At 36.0% G+C, this 21,887-nt stretch overlaps 1 protein-coding gene across 2 annotated transcripts in view; it reads left to right on the top strand.

Moving 5' to 3' along the window:
- LOC119189774 overlaps positions 1-21,887 on the top strand; it is a 152,617-nt gene that overhangs the window by 32,306 nt on the left and 98,424 nt on the right. For both annotated transcript variants that reach the window (XM_037440337.1, XM_037440338.1), the window contains exon 2: positions 21,331-21,753. In XM_037440337.1, coding sequence (XP_037296234.1) covers positions 21,368-21,753 — 386 coding nt within the window. In that variant the 5' untranslated portion in view covers positions 21,331-21,367. The remainder of the gene's footprint in view (positions 1-21,330; positions 21,754-21,887) is intronic.

Genomic DNA, 21,887 nt, shown 5'->3' with positions numbered 1-21,887 from the left:
ATCTATGATTAAGCTAAATTTTCAGCACAAAGTCAATGATCTCGTATATTTGCTGCCTTTGAATTCAGTTTATAAGTTTATGTGAATGTTTATTATTCTGTAAGCCGTTTCCAAATCCACCGTAGGATGTTTATCAATAAATCAGCCATTGTATAGAAGCAGGAACTACATTTCGCATTTAGCTCCATAAATCATACTTTATTTTGAAATTCGGTTTTGTTTAGGATTTTGCGAAATGCACGAGTTTCGAGGAAGTTTTTAGTGGTTTAATATATTTTTATTTCGGAGTATGTTATAGTTATACGTATATATTCTCCAAAATGGTTTGACGTCAGACATGCGATCGGTAAAAACCATGCGACATTGTTTCTGCTTCATTTTAAAAAAAGTATTGCGCTGACCCCAATTTGCGTGCGATAAGAACAGGAGGTAAGACTAAAAGAGGCCTAGAGAAGAACTTAAACTCCGAAATCGGGTAAATTTAAATAAGTTTTTGGAATCGTAAAACTCGCACTATTTGGTTTGGAATTTCAAATTACGAATAACACGTTACGCATTATAACCGCCATTTTATGGAAACATAACATTTTAATGTTTCTTTTTATGTAATTTATTCACGAAATTATAGCAACAGCATTAAATTTAAAATAGTAAACACAAATGCAAAGTTTTTATTGGTTTTGTAGTAAAATATGACAGCTATGTCGTGACGGGTTACAGTTTAGACTAACAAAAACTTCGTCAAACAAATCTAGCCTCAGCACTGGCTGTATAAATGTCAAAGTCGTGTACAATTCCATTATTGATATTCTAGTTGTTTTAATAAAATTGAGTGGAGGAGGATTGGGAAAGTCGGGGAATTTTAGTTAGACGTCTGTTATAGTCGTCCCGGTTAATCTATAATATTCGACTATCATATTATGTAGTAGGTGGGTAACAAGTCACCAGAACACGGGACTATTATGTGTTCGAAATAAAAGTTATCGTGGTTTATGAATAGCGGTTTCATTTTCGGAAATAAAATATCAAAATTTCGCTTAAAAAACATAATTGATAAATTTTGAATTCGGAAAAATCAATAATTATGTCATATGTATGGAGTTAAAGGCTAACGTTGTAGTTTTCACATTTTCTTCCTTCACCCTGCCTGCGGTCATTTATAAGAATATTGAAGATATTGATACATCTCTATTATCTATACCATTTACTGGACTAAAGAGGCTTTGAATAGCTGCATTTGCAAAGGTAGAATAGCAGGATTTTTTTGGTATGAATACTTAGTAGTTATTTTGTGATCTTTTTTGTAAACAATCGAAATTATTTTACCGCATTAAATGGCAAATTTCGCATCCTCTCGCACCTATTTCGTAAATAAGAAAATTAGGTATATCTAATCATAAGTCTTCTCTAGTAATCGTAAAACTAAAGTACTTATTCCGCTTCGATTTAAAGAAGTTATGACTTGTACTAGCTTACAGAGTACTCCAGAACATTCATCAATGGAAATCACTACGATGAATCTACAATATGTTAGTACAATGATTTCACTACCATACCTAGTTGTACCCTAGTCCAAAAACACTCCCCAGTATCGGCTTACGGGTAAGTATACACGCGTGTTGTAAACTTGCGGTGACGCGGCTTCAGTAACACGAGCCCTGATGTGTTACGAAACTGGGGAACGTTTGTGTACCGCTCGTTAGGTTTGGATTTTTGAAAAAGTGGGTGTTTAGATTGTACATCAAAAATATTAAGTTGATATTTTAAGTAATTGTGAAAAATGTAGGAATTATTGATTGTTTAGCCTTAAGTATTTGTTTTATAGATTGAACTTAACATTATACTTGAAACAAAACAATAGGGAAAAGAACTAAAGAAGTGTGCTACACATAACTATATAACTATCCTAAGAAACGTGAAAGGAACAGAATACGGATTTATGAAGAAAATCGAACCGAATTCATTGGCTGCTTTTCATGTCAAGAACGAATTTAATCAAAACTGAGCCAAGAGTAAAATCTAGTTACAAAAGAAATCCTTGTGTTTTAATTAATCTGTAATAAATTCTAGGAAATAATAAACACGAAGATCTATATTGCTTGAGTGAATACGTGTACGTGGTTATGAATGACGGGTAGACGAATTAAGACTAATTGAGGGAGCGTTCTCTTAACTGTTAACTCCTTGATACGTCATTGTGATGGTACAGTTTAACGTGTGATAACGCGAGCTGGGACGCGAACGGGTCGGGGATCTTGCAAACGCGATCGTATTTCCTACAGCTATTATCTTTTCTTCGTCTTTGACGCAATCATGTCATCCTTTCAAACTACCACATTGTTACTCGTAACTACAGTTCAACCATAACGTTTGACTATAGTTTTACACGACTCTAAAAATATTGTAACCAGTCAAAATTTTGTCCGTGGCTCGATTATGATGCCTCATTCTGTACAAATATCAAGCTGCATTAGTGGCTGCATCTCCGAAACTTACAGCTTTAAGTACTTATTTAGGTATCCGCTAGTTCTCATTTTAGCTGTTATTAATACAATTTGGCCCTTTCGAATGTAGCCATATCGCCCCAAGATACTCAAGTAAGACTTATCGAATTACAACTAAGTTAGTAACATCGTCCGAACTTTGCTAATTTACCTTTTAATCCGGGCCGAACAATTCGGAACACAAACAAGCCCTAATCTTTAGAAGGGGAAAAATTTCTCTCGTCTCTATAGCTAATTTGGGATAAGTTTTGCTATATCCCGGGCAATTGGGTACTGTGATAACTAATGGAATAAATAAATCAAGTATTAATATTTAAACTTATATTATTAAATTCAAAGTAATTTTAGTGTTGGAACTGGAAAGTCTAAATAAACAAAGATATATTTATGTTTCGTGGACATTTTTGTCAGTTCAAACAGAGTTGTGTGAATTTTAGCGGCGGGCATTCGCGGCGGAAATTTAAAGTTTCGTCGCCGGTAGGGCTGTGGGACGTTGCATTTTATATGAAGAGTGATAGATTTCTGACAGCACCACAGCTCCTGTGACAGCGGTCGTGAATGCCTTGTTTTTTATTTCTGTTAGTGGACACTGCCGACGCCGCCTGAACTATGCACGTGTGTGGCATGAACTTAATAAAGGACTGACTGCCTTTGAAATAAAAAGTGCAACGATTTTCAGTTTGGTAGATTTAATATCAGAATAAACACTGCCGGTTCTGGAGGATTAGCGGAGTGAAATGGGTGTTTGGGCGTTCAGAAATTTCACCTTTAGGTTAATGTTTGAGACAGTAGTAATACTTCGTCCAAGCTAGCAAGTTCTTTAAATTAGTAGTTGTTAACCTTATTAATATTGTTACCCCTGTGATCTATGTGGAAAATTAATTTTACCCTGCCTTCAAAATGGCATCAAACTAAAATAGAACCAAATACAAACATCTTTATTTATAATAAATTGCACACAGCTTTACAATTTACAATTTTAATGTTAACTCCATTACTTTTTTTATATTACGATCTTATAATTAGGTTCTTTGCTACCCCGTGAAATAGCTGATTTACCCCTGGGGGGTAATTACCACCAGATTAGGAACCCAGGCTGTAGATAATAGACCGAGTATATAATATGTCTACAATTTTATTATGTCCAAAACATTAATGAAATATACACACGAACCTTCCTCTTGAATCACTCTATCCATCGGTGGAAATCGTATGAAAATCCGTTCCGTAGTTTTTGAGCTTATCGCGTTCGGACAGACAGACGCGCCGGGGAACTTTGTTTCATAACATTTAAGACATTACTCTCATAAAAAAAATGGCTGAATTACGCTCACCTTATTTCATTTCATGACTGTAGCGCCAGCGTTTACTTCTGTCGGTGAAATGTTTAATCCAAATTGCCCTTTTGTGCTTGTATAATGGAACCGAATATGTTATTGCGGATTATTTGCGTTCACAACTTTTTGCTGTAGTTATATTTTATCGTGCTACATTCTGTTCATTCTGAGAGGGATCATTTTGTATGAAATCTGTATTGAAATATATATTTAAAAATGAGATTTTTTATAAATAAAAACCAGACCTGAACAAGAACCACGTTATCATTTTTATCACCAGGAGTACAGTAAATAGTATTAGGACGGTTAATAATTAGGACGGCTTTCATATAGACAGGTTACAAAAACAGAAACGTACATATGTACTTTTGGGAATCACCATAAGGTCTATTTTAATCATCACCTAAATAATCCTCAGCTCCTGCGCCGTATGTCAAACGGATGACAAATTTCCTTTTTTCCTAGTAGTTAATCCTACACGTACATTCGATGAAATTACGCGTAATACCTGTCCGTCTAGCCTGTCTGGTCGCTAAGCCCCTTATCCCTGTCTCATTGACAGGTTTACAGTTACAGATTATATTCCTAGGGGGAGTGCGACAGATTCTGGGATTACTGGTCGCTCGTGGAAATTAATTTCGTGTCAGGATGGAACTTTGTATCGTGATTTATTTATATTAGAGTTGTATTTAGACTGGGTCTTATAGGTTTTACTTATATATTTATGCATGTGATGATACTATGCTACTATTTTGTGCAATAGTTATTTTTTTAAATTTATTTATTATAAGTTCTCCAAAAAATATAACACATAAATCAATTACCGCTTGACATAAAAATAAAATATGGTGTAAAACAATGTGCATCTTACATTTAAGGAGACACAGCATGCATTAAGTATTTAAGAAAAAAAAGAAAGAAAGATATAAAATAAAAGTATTAAAGAAAAAAAATATTTTTGTTGCAGCTGTCAACTACCACTGTTAGATAATTTATTTATTTAGTTGCAGTCATTGTCAGTTTCATAGAAACCGTATAAGAACGGAATATTCATAATGCTTTGCTGCTATTTTGTCCATTAGATTTAGTTTCAATTGTCAACTTCTATTATTGCATAATCTATTTATTTGGTTGCAGTCACTGCCAGTTTCGTTGAAACTATATAAAAATGGAATATTCATAGCATTCCCAGTATTTGGTTCCGTGTGTTTGGTGCTAAAGTGCAAAGCGTCTGCGTGGACCCTGCAATTCAGTTTTGACAAAATTAAAGTGAATAAAATTAAGAGTTCAAAACTAATTTCTCGTGAAAGTGTCGTCAAATCTTAAAAATAACCACAAGCATCTTGTTCATTACGAATATTTTAACTCGTAACAAGACTTACAAAGAAGTAACGTTTACAAACGGCGTGAATGAACCAGGCTTGTGAATGAAAAAAACAGTTGACCTTTGAACTGGTGAATGTGTACGGCGCCCATATTTCCACGTCCCGTCAGTGTGTTACTTGCTATGCAGTGAAGCATTCACTCGGTGAGTAACACTCGGAGCGGTCAAGCAACGTGACTCGTGTTGCAGAGTCATTGTTAATGGCAGGGTTGTTAATTTCGACAAAACCGGGACTGAATAATAATTCAAGTTTTTATAACGGGGAAACTCACAAATACATTGTGATTTTCGCACTAAGGTTTCTGGATGTGTTGCCAAACTTTGGACGAAGTAAACACCTATCTAACTTTAATACTCCTTTTTAAACCTGCTATTATCCCAACTCCACTCTGTGTGGGGGAGTTGTAGTCTTCATATTCGTAATTCTAACTCCGGCCTAACCAATTCACTTTTCATGGGTGTTGCCACTAGTCCAAAGAGCCGATATTTCAATTAGGAAGTCCAAATATAACAAGAGCCATAATTATTATTGAAGAGAAGACTAGATATTTCTTATTTTTCTACATGGAATCCAAATTCGAGTAACCCTATTTCAAATAATGCCAAAACTTTCATATAAGACTATCACCGCATCAATAAGTAAATAAACAAATACCCTTACAGACCGCAAAGTTTGTGGTGCCCGGCATTGGATTAGCCGCCCACAAATGGGAAGGGTCTCGGTGGGCGACAGGATTATTCTAGCGCACCCTGTTGACATATTCGAGTTTGTAACATGACTTTTGAATGTTTTTAAAATGGATTTCGGCCGCAATATAACAGAACGAAAGTAATGGCCCATACAGATTAGTAGACCTTTTGAATGTGAGAGATGTAAAAGTTATCATCACTACATGAATGCACGAGGAAGGCTGCTATCAGAGAAGAGTGGCGGCGTGTTGTGAAGCTTGCCACCTACACCTGAAGTGATGACCACGACCGTTTTGTCAAGAGTGATACCGACAAAGAAGAAGAAGAAGATGTAAAAGATTTAACGTTGATTTAGAAGTTACGAGAGAACAACACCTACAAACTTGCAAAATTAATCCCTTTACGAATTTTATCTAAGCATTTTAATATTATTTAGGCTTACATTAAGCACAAGTTGACAAGATTATTCAAGTAACATGCTCACGAAATCTCAAATCTGTTAACACGGTACTAAATTGGCTTACAACTAAAGCTACATAGCTCAGTTTTAATCCTCTCATGTATATCTATGAACGTATATACGGATATCTGCCGTTAGCTGCAGCCGCAAGTAATATCCGTAGATGTGCCTTCGTCAAGGCAGGCTGCCTTTAACCAAAAATCATATTAATTTGCAGCGAAATTAATATGATTTTTGGTTTGGAACTTTAAATACGACTTAGTTGATATTGCTTTGGCTAAAATATAATTATAAAACGTAGAAAATAAAATTGCAATGGAAATGAGTTTCTGTAATTTTCAAAGTGATAGATCATTTGAAATGTATTATCATAATTTTTAATAGAAGGTAGAGAGAAGCTAAAAAATTCGTATAGGTGTGCGGGGGGACAGCGAAGAAAATGGGTTGAATGATAAGACTACATCTGATAAAGATGTAAAGGTATAGAAAAGGGAAACGTATAACTGCGAATGAATGAATCCAATCCATCACACTGCGAATATTATACACCACAGACAAGGGCTAAAGTACGATAGCATTAAGAGAGACAGAGACGGAGACACCGGGAAACAGACACATTATGTAAGTTAAACTATTGCTCAAAGTCGTTAAACCTTCAAAAATTAAATCCCATCATACCCCGTTTAATAAACAACGGAAATTGAAATGTAAGCAGAATAATTAACGTAGTTGAATCAGCGAGGGTTCATTGTATCCCAAATACTTTGGGGTGAGCCCCAATAATGCTCATGATTCGAGGTAAACAATGCTTTAATGGCATAAAGGATTCCATTAATTTGTGCCTGTGTTAGTGCAATAAAGATTCCACGCTAAAATGATACGAGTTTTGATGTTTTAGGCATATTTCGCGCCTACAATGTAGGACAGAATACCACTATTTGAAAATTTGAATTATTGTGATTTTATTGTAGTACAAAGGCATCAACGTTGTTCATTCCAAAAATCACGCATACAGTCCCGACGTACTAAGATATATGTCCTGCATCTTGGGTTTCACCTACGAGGGACTTTTAAACGCACAAAATACAGACAAATAGCAAAATATTGATGAGGATCATATAAAGACGTTTGTCTACAGAAATGGAACCCGCAGTCTCTTATTCGCAGCGGGCCTGTCGCCGGCTGGGCATTATGGCCTTAACCGTAACATCTAAATAATGGGCACAGTGCTATACCATGCTTGCGATTTGAAGTTTTAGTACTATACATAAAAATCTTGTTTTACTATGATATACCCGTCTTACAGTTTTCAAAAAACTAGATTGTCATCTACACTTGGAGTTTCAGTAACCTGACATTTACTTTACCCATTAGCAAATCTCCAATCCCATTAGCACACATCTTTATAACTCGCGATGACATCACGAGCCGCAATAATGACAAACATTAACATTTAACACCGAGCTCGATCGTCTGGAGGTCTTAAGATCGTGGTGTTGCGATGGTAATGTTAAAAGTGGCAGTACGCATTTTTTTTTTTAATTCAATGTAGTTGTACGAAATCATTATCTTTCTCCAACAACTGTAACTAGTTGAAATGACACTTTTTAACAGAAGACCGGTAGATGAGTATATGGATGGCTTCCACGTGGATGAACGTGCTGATCTCGAAATTAAGGATTTGAGAATATCTTTCCCGGGAGTTATAAGACGAACCATAACACAAAACACATTTCGTACGTGCGATAGTGTTGCCATTCACCCCTGAGCTATCCAAAACTGGCTAAAGCACATTTTAATATTTTACAATATCTCACTGGCAGGGAATAAGCCGAACATTTGTTTTGTAAATGTAATGAAGATTATATACATAGTTATTTGTTTTGTAAGCCTCTTGCTTAAAATTTATTGATACAAATTTAGTTTCCCTAATTTGAAATATGAACGTGTGGGTCATTGACATAATTTTGCCGAAAATATTCATTTCGATTTCAGCAAAGTGAAACTATGTATTAATATCGTACTAAAATATCTTGACATTTTGTTGTAGCTCAAGTTTGTAAGACTCGTGGTCGATCGACTGAGAATTTTAAGCCTCTTATAAACCTTTCAGAGATTGGTCGACATGCGCTCTTTGAACCTGAGACCAAATTGTTATACGCTCGTCTTAAAATTGGTGAGTTGTGACATTCAAATTTATTACTTACGTTCTAAAAAATAAAACTTTAAATCGTGTACTGAGTAATAACGTACATGCAATGTTAGTGTTCCTAGTGTGGCACCTGGTGGTAAGTGGTCACGATTGTTCAGCAGAAGAATTCGAATTGTTCATAATAAAAAAAATATTATTATGAGGTTACAGTTTTTGTCAATTACTATTCCGATGACATTTCATTTTGTTTTTAAATTTAATATTATGTATTTGAATGTTATAATCTCTCATCAGAAATCTGTCAAGCAAATAATGTATTTTTTGTTTGTTTTAAATTGTATGTGCCACGAGATAATAAATGCCCGTGGTAACCAATGTGGATTGCAATATCCAATTATTGGTGCATCGTTGCGATTATGATTTGCAATTTAATGATGTAATCCGTATCAGTCCCGGCGGTACATACATTTCAATTTGGTTTGATTACTCTATGTTCACAGTACACACTACCGATAAATAATTAAGTTCTGTGGAGGTTCGAAGTAGTAAATTAATTATTTTTGCAATGTAATAAATGAAACTCACTGTTGATTTATTTTTTATTCAGTTGAGGCGATTAGACTTATTATTCGTTAAAATATAATAAAATAAGTTAGGATGATCCCCAAGTTCGGAACTTGTCATAGTTGAATCTGTATCGTATTATTGCAATTGTATGAAAAGTAAATATTGACAACTTGTTGGCGTCAATTTGTGTTGAGTATTTGGTGCAAAAAGTTAAAAGTGTTTGCGCGGTGCCTTAAGTGATTTTCTGTAACTGTGTTCCCCAACGAGATGCAGCATCAAAGTAATCCCTAAAAGGTGATTGTCACACGACCACACGCAGGACGTCCCTATAGAACGACACAGGATCGAATAGAAAAATCTAAAATTATTGTGTATTTTGTGCCCCTCACCGGCGTAGTACTTAATCAGGTAATGCTTGTATGCATGCTTGTAAATCAGAGAGCCTAAAATAAACGAACTTTAGCCACTGCAATCGAATTCTCGGAATAGTGATTCCTAACATTTTTTATTTTAGTCCCTATACAAAAAAGGGGTATTGTTAAGAAAGCGGCGGTCATAGCCATGCAAAAAGGTGCGTTCTACAAAAAATATATACAAAATATTTTATCCTAAGCTGAAATAAGATAGCAACTTATTTTCGGCAAACAAAATACATCTTCCTTCCTTTCCTCTACCTATAATTGCAGATTTGATAATCTAGGTGGTGTTGAAATTTAGTAGCAATAGTGGGCTGCCTCAACTTTTGGAGTCACCATGCAATTTTGAGTTGGTTACAGCCCACCTGGTATCTATAGCTGCGTCGGCCAAAAATACCTGATTTTAATACATTTTAATGGTAATTAAGGCCCTTTTTGTAAACTTAGCTAATTGTATAAGAAACACTTTATTTTGTAACAAAACATAATTATCTCACCTAATTGTGATAACTTGTAATTGGCCTTTGTTTTTTTTTAATTGTTAATTCATATTGCCTAGCTGTAAGGTTTCAAAGCAACGTACATTTCACACGAACCTTAGAGCACTAACATCTCAATTCTTAAAGCGTGACCCGAAACGAGCCACGCGACGTACTGCGCAGATATCGGATGGTATCCCAGCTGGATGAGTTTACCGGGTCACAATAGGTGTCTTAATTACGTTGCAAACTGGGACGCAGCCGTCCCTAGCTCTCGGCCTACTGAATTTGGAGCTCCGAACGACAATGCATTGTAAAACTTGTGCCCTAATTTTCGATGCTCTGTTACAATTTTGCACGGGTTTTGGTTACGGAATTTATAGAATTTAAGGAATCAGTCAGTATATTTTAGGACAGAGCTAAAGCCAGGACAGAGCTAAAACCAATAAAGGTTTGGATCAGAAGGTATTTAATTTAATCAGACTTTGGTTTCGAATAATAACATAAGAATAAAAATGTCGACACATTTTAGTTAAAATAATTAACTAGGTACCACTTATAGGCGGTAAAGTGTTTAACAGAATATTTTTGTTCGTATAAAGACATTCAACAGTATACAAGTAAGTTACCTTCCTAGACAAATGTGACATTGTAGTTTAATATAGAAAATAATATGTTTTTATAAGAAAACTTTTAAGTGAGCACCAAGAATTTTCACAAGATAATACTTCTATTATTAGTACCATCATTTACGTCAATGTTCTTAATGTCTTCGTTCAATAAATCAGTAGCATTGTGGTGCTATTTGTCGCCTGGCTGAAGCCTTCCAAGTGCGTCAAGTGGTCAGGTCAACCGCTTGGTAATTAGGGATAATCTTCTGTGCCATGATTGCATCCAGGTCGCATCGGCGCTTACTGAGCTATTTCCTTACCTGACTCATGATGACCTACATTTGATGCTGATACTATTTCGTTATTTGCAACGACTGAGAATAACTTTCCTTGGAAAATATCTCCAAGAAAAGACCTAACTCCTTTCATAAGTTGGCAATCATCGACCTTCAAGTTTCTAGATGGTCATGGGAAGTGGTTATTACTAACCATTAGGTGACCAGATTTCTTGTAAGCCTCGTCCTTTTGAACATTCAAGATGAAGAAAAATATTCAGACTTTAGGGTTATTGTCTAGTGGACGAGACGAATAAAAGTACGGGAGTTGGACTAATAAAATTTCCTTGAGAGCCCTTGAAGTCTTAAAAAAATAACTGATCGTCTTCGTTTATGGCACACCCTGCCATAAAAATACGAGGCCTTTTCACTTATCTACGTGTATCTGGGGTCTGGGTGTAACCACAACTTATCATATAGTTTGTGACATCATAACACCATAATAACGTTGTCATTCAGAGCTTGAATCAATCACTTTCTATGACCGTCACGCTTTTATTACAGTTACCCGACAGAACTCATAAAACACATGTAAAGTAGCACGCACTTATGCATTAAAATATTTTATTTACTGCTTTATAGGTCTATTAAGAAGGTAGTCAATGGACTTAGATATTCGACCTTGTCTGAAGGTTATAGAGTAGTTATATGCTAGCAACATTTGCACTGCAACAGCAGAGCAAGGTTTATATCATCTATCGTCTTTCTCGGTTCTAATTTATTTTATGTCACATCAGCACAGTATTACAGTTCTTCCATTTGTACGTTCAGTGTTTCAAAATCCATTTCATTTAATGTCTAGACTTATATTTTTACCTCATACCATAAAAATACTGATTACCGCTTTTGATTCACTATCGAAGTACTTAAGGATAATAGTCTTACAAATATATTCCTTGGCAGTAAATGACTCTCCTCAATACAATATAGACACAATACTCGGCAATAATATATAATCTATACTAATATATAAAGCTGAGGAGTTAGTTTGTTTGAGCGCGTTGATTTCAGGAATTGCTAAACCGACTTTGTTTTGTTTTCTCTAATAGGATTAATTCCTGAGTGCTATAGGCTACATTTTATGCCGCCTGACGAGAGATGATTACCCCTCGACAGTCGACACAATCGTGCCGGCCTGTTGGAACCTGATATACTCAGGCTGATCCCGGAACGCGACACACTTACCACCATCACTACTATGGTGGGTTTTAACACTTTGTATACGGTGATCGCTATCCGAGCGGATATATCCGCTAATAAATATATCCTACCACCACCTATGATGATTCGTCGTTCAGTTACAGATTCTTGAGCTCAATATTTACTGCCAGTATGAGTACAGTAACCGAGTGACCAACATCTAAATTATTTCTTTACATCACAACCGGTTCTGCGTGAGTTATGTGAATTATTACATAAACACCATTCCACCTATATTATAAAGCCACATTGGATATTCGTGTGACATAACGTTGTGGTCTCAGACCGCAGTCCGCACCAAGTACTTTCGATCGGACTTTCTATTTCGTGATGTATTTTCGTTTTTCGTTTGTCGCCGTTTTTGGAATACATTGTATTTAGCGGCAGATGCGGTTTAGTTACTTTATTGTGTATAGCACATTTTAATTTAGTTACATTTCAGTTTATTTTTTTAGTTTACGTAGGTTTTGTGTCTAATAAATGTGTTTTTGATTTGAAATATGTTTTATATCCGCCTGTATAGTGACCACCGTACACAAGGTGTTTAAACCCGCCATAATGGCCCACGTAAGTGTCATTTTCGTGGATCAGCCTTTGTATATCTGGCTCCAACAGGACTTGTCAGTCGACATTCTATTAGATCCCATTCCACTTACGATAGTAAGTGGAATGAGATAATAGAATAGAACATCTGATATGATGCAGTGGGGTCACTTTACTGTGTATAAAAAAAATAGAAGCAGTTTTAGTGAATAATAAAATGGAGAAACACTTTCTGAGACAGTTGGGTACATTTTTTAACCTGGCACGACTTGTGTCTTAAACATTACTGTTAATTACTAACGTATAAGATTGCACAAGTCACTGAACCTAAAACTGAAACGAATCGTAATATGTGTAAACGGTACAGTTGAGATAGGAAAGTTCGTGGATGTTTGTTTATTGTTAGGGGTTGAAACTTTCCAACTCGTAAATTTTGCTTGCACGAGGTTTGGGATTGTTAAACGTATCTCAGAGGCATCACATGGGTGTTTATGTTTATGTGATTCTGATTGAATGGCTTATATTGTAAAATCTGGACATGATTTTAATTTTATAAGGATTTTGATTGACATGGTAAGTAACTTTATGGTGCACCTACGTAGATATGAGGAATAACTTATTTGAATAATCATTAAAATACCTATAAGGAACTACTTAAAATTCGCATATAAAACTTAATGTGAGAATTATGAATAAATAAAGAAGAGAATGCCTAATCCGCCCATATGTATACATACGAAGTATATATGTAAATTAATTATGTGATGCTTTAGGCGCAAAATAATAAAACGTGTTTAAATTTTGTATAATATATGTTTTTATTTTTTAAATAAGCCGGCATAATTATTTCGATTGGTTTCTATCTTTATTAAATCTGACGCTACTGAACTCATTCTTTATCGACACTTTGTCGAACCTCTATAAAAATATACCCTATGGCATAAAGAGTACGCGTAGCAGAGGTACGTTTCACTCGGCCGCTAATTTCTGTTAAGTCTGACATGATTACCAATCCCTGGAAAATACCTGTTCTGCTGCTGGTAGACCAATAAAACGAGAACAAAAAACAAACAGGAAGACTCACCTTCTTCGGTTTAAATAGAAGAAATAGCTTGCAGTAACTCCATGGATACATTTATTGGTTATATGTTAAATGAAATATACGTCACCTTGACATATGAATGACCTCTAAACGCTAAAGTAACGAAGCATCGTCGCCCAATACTGACAGTTGTCGACGAGAAGCGTGGACTGTAGCAGGACGGGCTTACATCATTGGGTTACTCGCGTCGCTGTCATTTGTGATAGATTGGTAATTACTTGGAATTTACTATAGAAATGTTTTCTGGGCACTGGGTTTGTGAGCTGGGTCGTAAGTACGGTGGACCCAACAATCGCCTAATTTCCCTCAGACAGTGTATTTTCTCCTCGAATGTATAATAAGATTGTCCTATACGAGAGACCTATCACCTCAAGATCATCATCATTGTAAACTTTCTTATTTAAATGCAAAATATTGTGGAGATTTTTGATGTTTAGACATAATACGCAATATTGTGGAGCTTTTGGCATTTAGACATAAACACAGTGAATACATATAATTATAATAATAGTAGTAGTACCAGCTCTGTATTATACACTGTTCCACTATTGTGCACGGGTCTCCTACTGCTGAGGAGGTTAGGTCTAAGTCCACGACGCTGGTGTAGTGCGGGTTAATAGACTTAACATTTTTTTGAATTTCTTATAGAAGCTTTCTTAGGTATGAAGGTGTCCTCGCAATATTTTCCTTGACCGTTAAAGCAAAAGATAATAACGTACACACATATACAAACAACAGAAATGCGTGCCTTTGGGTTTTTGAACCTGCGAACATTACCTCGGAGGACATTCCGCTCCCAACTAATTTATCGCCGATTCATTGTTATTAACCTGCATATTGTATAGTAAAGTAAATAGTGAACCTTTAATTCCAGTAAAGTTCTTTCATGCGAGTAGCACCTAGTATAGTATTCCTATTATAGGCAAAACTATTTCTAGAATTAGACGTTTGATACAACAACTGAACCATCCCACAACAGCCACACGAGGATGGTACCAGCCAGTTGACCTTACCGGAGCCCACGCGGGGCGCCATGACTCATGCTAAATTTAGCATAAGTACACAATGCGCCAATGGCACTAACCGAACGGATGTTTTCCTACGTGTCACGCGGAAAGCGAGAAGTGTATGCTAATGGCAGCGCAAAACTTCGAGAGGATGTACTGACGATTTGTTGTTGGTGTTACAAGTTTCAATGTATATTATTTGGGCCTGTTGTAGACTGAGTACCGCTGCTTTTATTTCAGACGTCAAGTATTTATGTTATTTTTGTTTCCTGGCAGACTATGTGCGGAATTGTTGAAGGCAATTAATTGTAGCTAGTACTTAATTACTATAACATTCGGCACCAAAGGCAATCCTTGTGCGCTCGGTCAACATAATAAAGTGTTGTATTTCATAGGCAAATAAAATTTTATGTTGCATCCTTTGACGATAGATATAACTGGACATAGCAAGACAAACACTATAGATTCTAATATACATATAACAATATAGGATTAGGTATTGTTCTGCGTAACACATCATGTGCGAGGTTTATTAGTAAGGCGTTTAATGCCTAAAAACAAATGCATTAATGCCATATTATTCTAGTTCAGAATCTTAATCCAATTTAACATTTCAATTGTATTCATGAAGTAAATCTGATAGTTTATAGCATTGTTAATGTCTCGAGTAAGTGATATTAATTGGTTTGAACAATCGAACATGTTAGCATTTAGGATTGGCTTTAGCGATGTATGTGAGCGATAGTAAATCATCATAACTCCTCTGCCTTCGACGTCAGTAAATTAACCTGTGGGCACAGGCCTGTACTATTAAAATACTGGCCCAGTTCGGTAAGGTAGACTTCTCATACATTTTTAATTTATATAGTGCATTAAAATTAAACTATTTTTCGGAGTTTATCGTGGTTTTAATATTTGAGTTTTCTCCCGACGTTTCGAAGACTTGCAGCTTTCATGGTCACGGAGGGGACTGACCAACAGCTAAAATTTAATAAATTGTATATTTGTAAAATGTAGGTAGATATTGCAACTTCGACTTTGCGTTGTTGTGTTTGGAAATCATTATATAATACATGTTTGGAATACTGTTGTAATTATTATTTTAACATTTGTATGTAACGAGTTGTTCTTTCAATGAAGTACAGTGTGCTGTTGATTAATACTGTACATAAAGGCAAAATAATTGTTGCTTTGTTTTAACTTAACACAGAGATTTGCATTATAAGTTAAATGTCAAGCTTAACAGGATTTAAGTAAGCTAATGCACGATGCAAGTCAAGTTCAGGGTGGCAGGAGATGAAGAGGAATCGTCATCCAATAATACACAAACTTGGAACAAATATTTGTGGATCAAAATAACTATTAATCTCAAAGCAGGCATCGAATTCATGACCACTGACCATTTCTAATTTATCGTTATCACTTTTTTGTCCTATTTTGTCCAAAACGCTCTTATTTCCACAATATATAAACGAGTAACGAAACTCACTTTACCGGGCACTGGCACAAATAGCGTATCCCTCAGGAGTCAGGTACCCTCGCAATAAAACAGGTTGCGTACTTATTTGACCGGCCGGAACCTTTTCGTCACAGAACAGCTCTCAACAATTTCATTACAGAATTTCTAAATTTCAATTACACTGGAAATACATAGCCCAGTCAACAGATTAAATTTTGATTGGCTAATTTCAAGGGCCGCTTTGGCCGGGTCGTTTCGGCCAAACTGTCGTTCCGACGTTTTGATCCTAACTCCATAATTAAACACTGGACTTGGTAACACTATTTGTTCATGACGGGGACAGTTTCGCTATGTTATGCGCGTCTTTGGGATTATGTTGATTGTCGCGTGTAATGTGTGTTATTTCTTTAAAAATATATAAAATGTTTAGTATAACATAACAGTAATAGGATGCAAGAAAATTATGCATTAGTAGATTATTATAACACCTCAATATTATTACGTTTAAATTATGCGCATCATAACTTCAATAAATTTCAAACTATTGGGATTTCTAAACGAATTGTTCATTCACCGTCAATCAATGATAGTCAAATCCCTCTTTTCCAAGTATATCGAAATATTTTGTAAAAAAAATTGTCTGAATTCTGAACAAGCTGATGTATATTGAAATAGCCACTGAATAATTTTAATAATAATTATTGCAATCAATGATGGTAATAACTTTGGTTGCTGTCTTGCGCTATTAACATAGTAAGGAATATTTTAAGTGAACATTGAGTGAATTAGTTGTCTCTGCCCACCCTTCAAAAATACCTCTGGTCTATTTATTCAGTTGCAAAACAAAATCTGTATGCTTAATACTAAGTTTGCGAATATATATGAACAATGTTGTGTGGACCTGACATGGGAATCTACATAAAGATGCTTTAACAAATTCTGCAGTCTCTACAGCCCTGATATATCGCCGGAATGTTTAATATCAAACCGTTCTTCTCTACGTCTCGTAAGAATAGCGTCTCCTTGATTTATTAAATTACTAAATGTCATGTGGTTTTGTGTATAGTGACAGCTTGGTTTTTTTCTTATTTTGCGTTCTTTCACCTTTTTTTATCGTTTTTAATCGTGAATATATCTATGCGTAGACCCGAATTTTCTTCACGCTCTTTCTCATCGACTTTGTTTTATTAATCCTCCGCCTTTGTCTAGGTCGTTAAGTCAATAAATTTCAAAACTGCCAGGTTGAGTTAGTAGACAAAACACAATTCATAATGTGCTAAACCATAAACAATGCAATTCCACATCAATTCAATACCAAAAGCGTTTACGCTGCATCGACAAACAATCTATCGTCGAATTATCCGACGCAATTCTGGAACAATGACAGCATACGCTAGTGACCATAGATAATGAACTTACCCATAGACTATACGCCAACAATGGCGGGGTCATTGGCTGCAACTGTCATTGCGCTATCTCGTTTTGGCAAATTAATTTGTTTCTTTCTAATCCATAGTGTGTAAATTAACAATGATTCAGTTTCCGGCGATTATGTGGATTTAGACTAAATTAATTATGTTGGAAATGTCCAGTACAAGCTGACCTTTATATTGCACTATAAAGATAAAGACCGCCACCGGGGCTTTTGCCTTTTGCTCGGTGTACTAGTGAAGGTTATTCAGTGCAGACATCATAGGGAACCACATATACCCGATATTTGCAAAAGAAAACGATGATAAACTTACAATATTCTGCTACCCTGGTACTGGGTGGGGCAGAAATTTTCTTGTAATACGAACAAAAAATAAAGAACATCTTCAAATGATGAAGCATTAGTAAAAATAAATTTAGTAAGTCTATTAATAATGAAAAGCCACTCTATCGAGAACCTCAAGCCATAAACTATCATAATATTTGCACTTCGCTACCATTTCCCGCATTAACATAAATCTCGTTTAATATGCTGTTAATTTTATTACCATAGAGGTAAAATATAGAGCGCAAGTACGCCGGCGAATATTCGAAATATTCGATTAATCATATACATTGAAAATCATAGATAATTAGTTGTGACATTATGACGCCCGCGTAATTTACTAACCTGACATATGTAATTAATGCACGAGTGGTAATAGGTTTGTACTAAGGGCTTCCCGAAGGGGGAGATGACCTCCAAACATTTAATACGAGGTGTAAATATGGCGCGAGAAATTTTTGTCACGGAGAGAATTTGTTGATAAAGAGTGTGATTTTTTTTATTTTTAGTAATCACGTTATAACAACGAAAAATTTTTCATTATACTTAGGCAATTTTAACTTATTATTCTCCAAATAAAATATTATAGGTTATATGATTTTAGCAGGAAGATTAATTCTGTCAATATTAGTTGTTCTGCCCCTATTGCTTTTCCTGGATCCGGCCCTGATTAGTAAATAAACAGTTCGGTAAGGCGACGACGCGTCACCCATCCGCGGATGTTCATCTTGAAGGTCGCGGTTATATTTATTTTGTCGCCTTTAAACATGTGTTTGTTTATTGGTTTCTAGATTAGGACTAGAACATAGTATATTTGTGTACCAACTAAAATACCAATATTTGTCTATTGTGTCATTTCACGTCTTCCATTACCAGTCATAGATTGTATTCCACTTCAAATGTCCCATTGCTAAACAGAATACATATATAATGTCATATGTTTAAGGAGATTTTCAAACAACTTAAATTCAAAAATTACACCGTAACTGCAATTTGTTACTAGCCTGAGCAAATGTCGACGGTTTGCACAAATTCACATACAATGCATATTTTAGATCTACGTTCCAAATTAAAATCACAGACATAAATATGATAAAAGCCCGCTATACAAATGTAATTATGGTACCGGGGAGTAATAACTATACCTATGAAAACAGAACTGGTAGAGTTCTGAATTGAATATACTTGGAACTGGTAGTAGTAGTAGTATGCTAGTTGACTCTACCTGTGACCACTGGGTTTCAAAGTCCCTATATATAGGTTACTTTTCATATTGCAACTATGGTTACGTTAAATATAATTGCACAGGAAGCCATTTGTAACGGTATCGGCCCGTCGGAAGGCGAACCTGTTGTTTCACCGTTCTTGCTAAATTCAATCAGTTTTAATGTTATTTTAATTAATACCAATTATCGTAATAGATCGTTAATAGAGATTTTTGTAAGGCACCGCATAGACGCTTAATAACTCGAACGCGCGTAGCAGTTGTTTCAGCAATGTGATTTTCATAGTAGTGTTTTGTCGATACTTTGACACGCGTCTATGCTGCGTCTAAAATAGCTACATACTTGAACGGTTAATAATGTATCATAAACCCAAAATAGTCAACCATTACACTGTTTATGTGGAAGAAGGTCACTGAGTCATCAAGGGAAGCAAATACAAGTCCGAGATATTAAAATTTTCGGTTTCTATCCTGAAATACAACAAACACACCAGGCTCAGACGTCAGATCAATAAACGTCATATAACCACTTGATAATGACTGTCGCTACCCAATTTTACTGCATTATCATTTTGATGCATTCATTTCGGTAGACGAGTGTGTCCCGCGATAACCTCCGTGGGAACAACGTGGATCGTTCCCACAAAAAAACGCTAAATATGGCGTTCGTTTAATCTCTACGCATCAGGCATTGACAGCCCGCCATCATGAGTGACTACGTGCGAATAAAATATGAGGGACATTTGATATTTTTCGCCAACTGAGTATGTATCCGTGGCTTATAGTCAAATTAATATTTCATATTTTTATTTTTGCAGCCATCGTATTTTGAAAAGTGGCAATGACGTAAGCGAAATCATAGAATATAATTGTCACTGGTTTTCCCATTTTACTCCTAGCGACATCTATTGATAAGCTCGAATGATCAGCTCTTATTTTATAATGATGTAGGAAATATGTCACCTCACTAGTCTAGTTATGTTCTACGCGCAAGTCGGCCAAAAACTTGATTATCGATGTAAAAAACTCGCTTAGAATTGGTAGTCGATATAGACGTAATATAGGACATATGAATATAGACGTAACATTTCAAAATGTGCATGCGATTCACTTGGGGTCGAATCTCCAACACTCGATCTTCTTTCGGGAGTCCATTCGGCTTTCCGATGTGAAACAAATAATTTTCCATTATCATATCTAATAACGTATACACTGTTGCTGATACTTGTACCACATTGACCTCATCTTGGACGCGCATCATCTAATTACTGGCCGTTTCTCGCAACTGTTTCATCTAACCGCCGATCTGTTGATAACTACCAATTAAATTTTAACCTTAGTATAAACAAACTGCACTCAATAATTAATTACACACAGTTTTGATATTACTCTAGTTTCGACATAACGGAATATGTATTAAACAGTAAGGCACCGAAATATTCATAGTAACGATTAGGTTATTGTAGGTATTTTTGTAAATATATCGGTATTATAAAACATATAAAACATTTGGGCCCCAATCCCTCGACTGTCGTAAGTCAATCGCCAATCCCGAAAAGGATTTTCCACTCAGCAGCCCATTTACGGATTTAACACGTATAAAAAATATAAATTCTTGCCGAAACCCTAATGCTTTCTTTATTAAAAATAAACAAAAGGAAAATGGCGGCGTTTCATAATATTCGATGGCGGGAAATTCGGAGTCATTCGGTATTACGCAGACGTATTTTACTTTTTTGGCGGCAATTTGGTTTCTCGTGCGCTTTTTGTGGCCAGTTTTAATCGGCGTCGCTATTCGGGCCACGGTGGAGTTTCATTTGTTCGCTACCTTTTTGTCCAAATCTTTTTTATTGCTAAGGCATTTGTGTCACCTGCCATGTTTCATTTGCTGAAATGAAGCTCTTTATTTCAGTAATGAATCTTACCTGTTGTGTCTTCTGTTGGATTACTTAAAAAATATTTTCTTTTTCTTATAAAAATGTGCGAAACCATTTTGTTATTTAATTTATTTTAAATTTCGAATACTGTTACTACTGTTATAGATTTTTTGCCGAATATTTTAAATTACGACATAATGTCTGAATATATTATGTTTTCTTACAGATCACAATAACTAATATGGTGGGATGACGAGTAAGCGATGCTGCTGCAGCAGTCGTCGCCGGGTCCCAGCGGCGCGGCCAGTCCCAAGCTAGTTCCCAGCCCGCGTCCCAACGTAAGCCCACGGCTCACCGGCAGCCCCAGCCTGAGTGATGGCGCTTCCAGCTCCAATAGTCCCAAACTGGGCACCAACAGTCCCAGTTTGGGCAATAACAGCCCTAAACTGGGCACAAACAGCCCTAGCTTCGGCACAAACAGTCCGAACTTGGGCGCCAGTCCGAAGTACGGCAGCCCGAGGATTGGAGGGTCTCCTCGGCCTGGGAGAACCGCTGTGGAAGACGAGGCGGCGCTGGAGCGGCTGCAGACTGAACTGAAGGAAGGATGGACGGTGCACACGGGGAGAGATGGCAGACTGTATTATTGCAAGTAAGTACACCACTTCCATAATAAACAATAACCCGCCGCGAAAAGAATTAACCTGGATTTTAATCAATAGAAAAACGTTATAATATTGTGATCACACATATTGTATTAATAAATAATCGTTTTTATGCGTAAAT

This window comes from Manduca sexta, chromosome 19 (assembly GCF_014839805.1).
Source record: "Manduca sexta isolate Smith_Timp_Sample1 chromosome 19, JHU_Msex_v1.0, whole genome shotgun sequence".
Lineage (NCBI taxonomy): Eukaryota > Metazoa > Arthropoda > Insecta > Lepidoptera > Sphingidae > Manduca > Manduca sexta.
The sequence above is the reverse complement of the archived record's forward strand: the minus strand, read 5'-3'. Positions and strand labels throughout refer to the sequence as shown.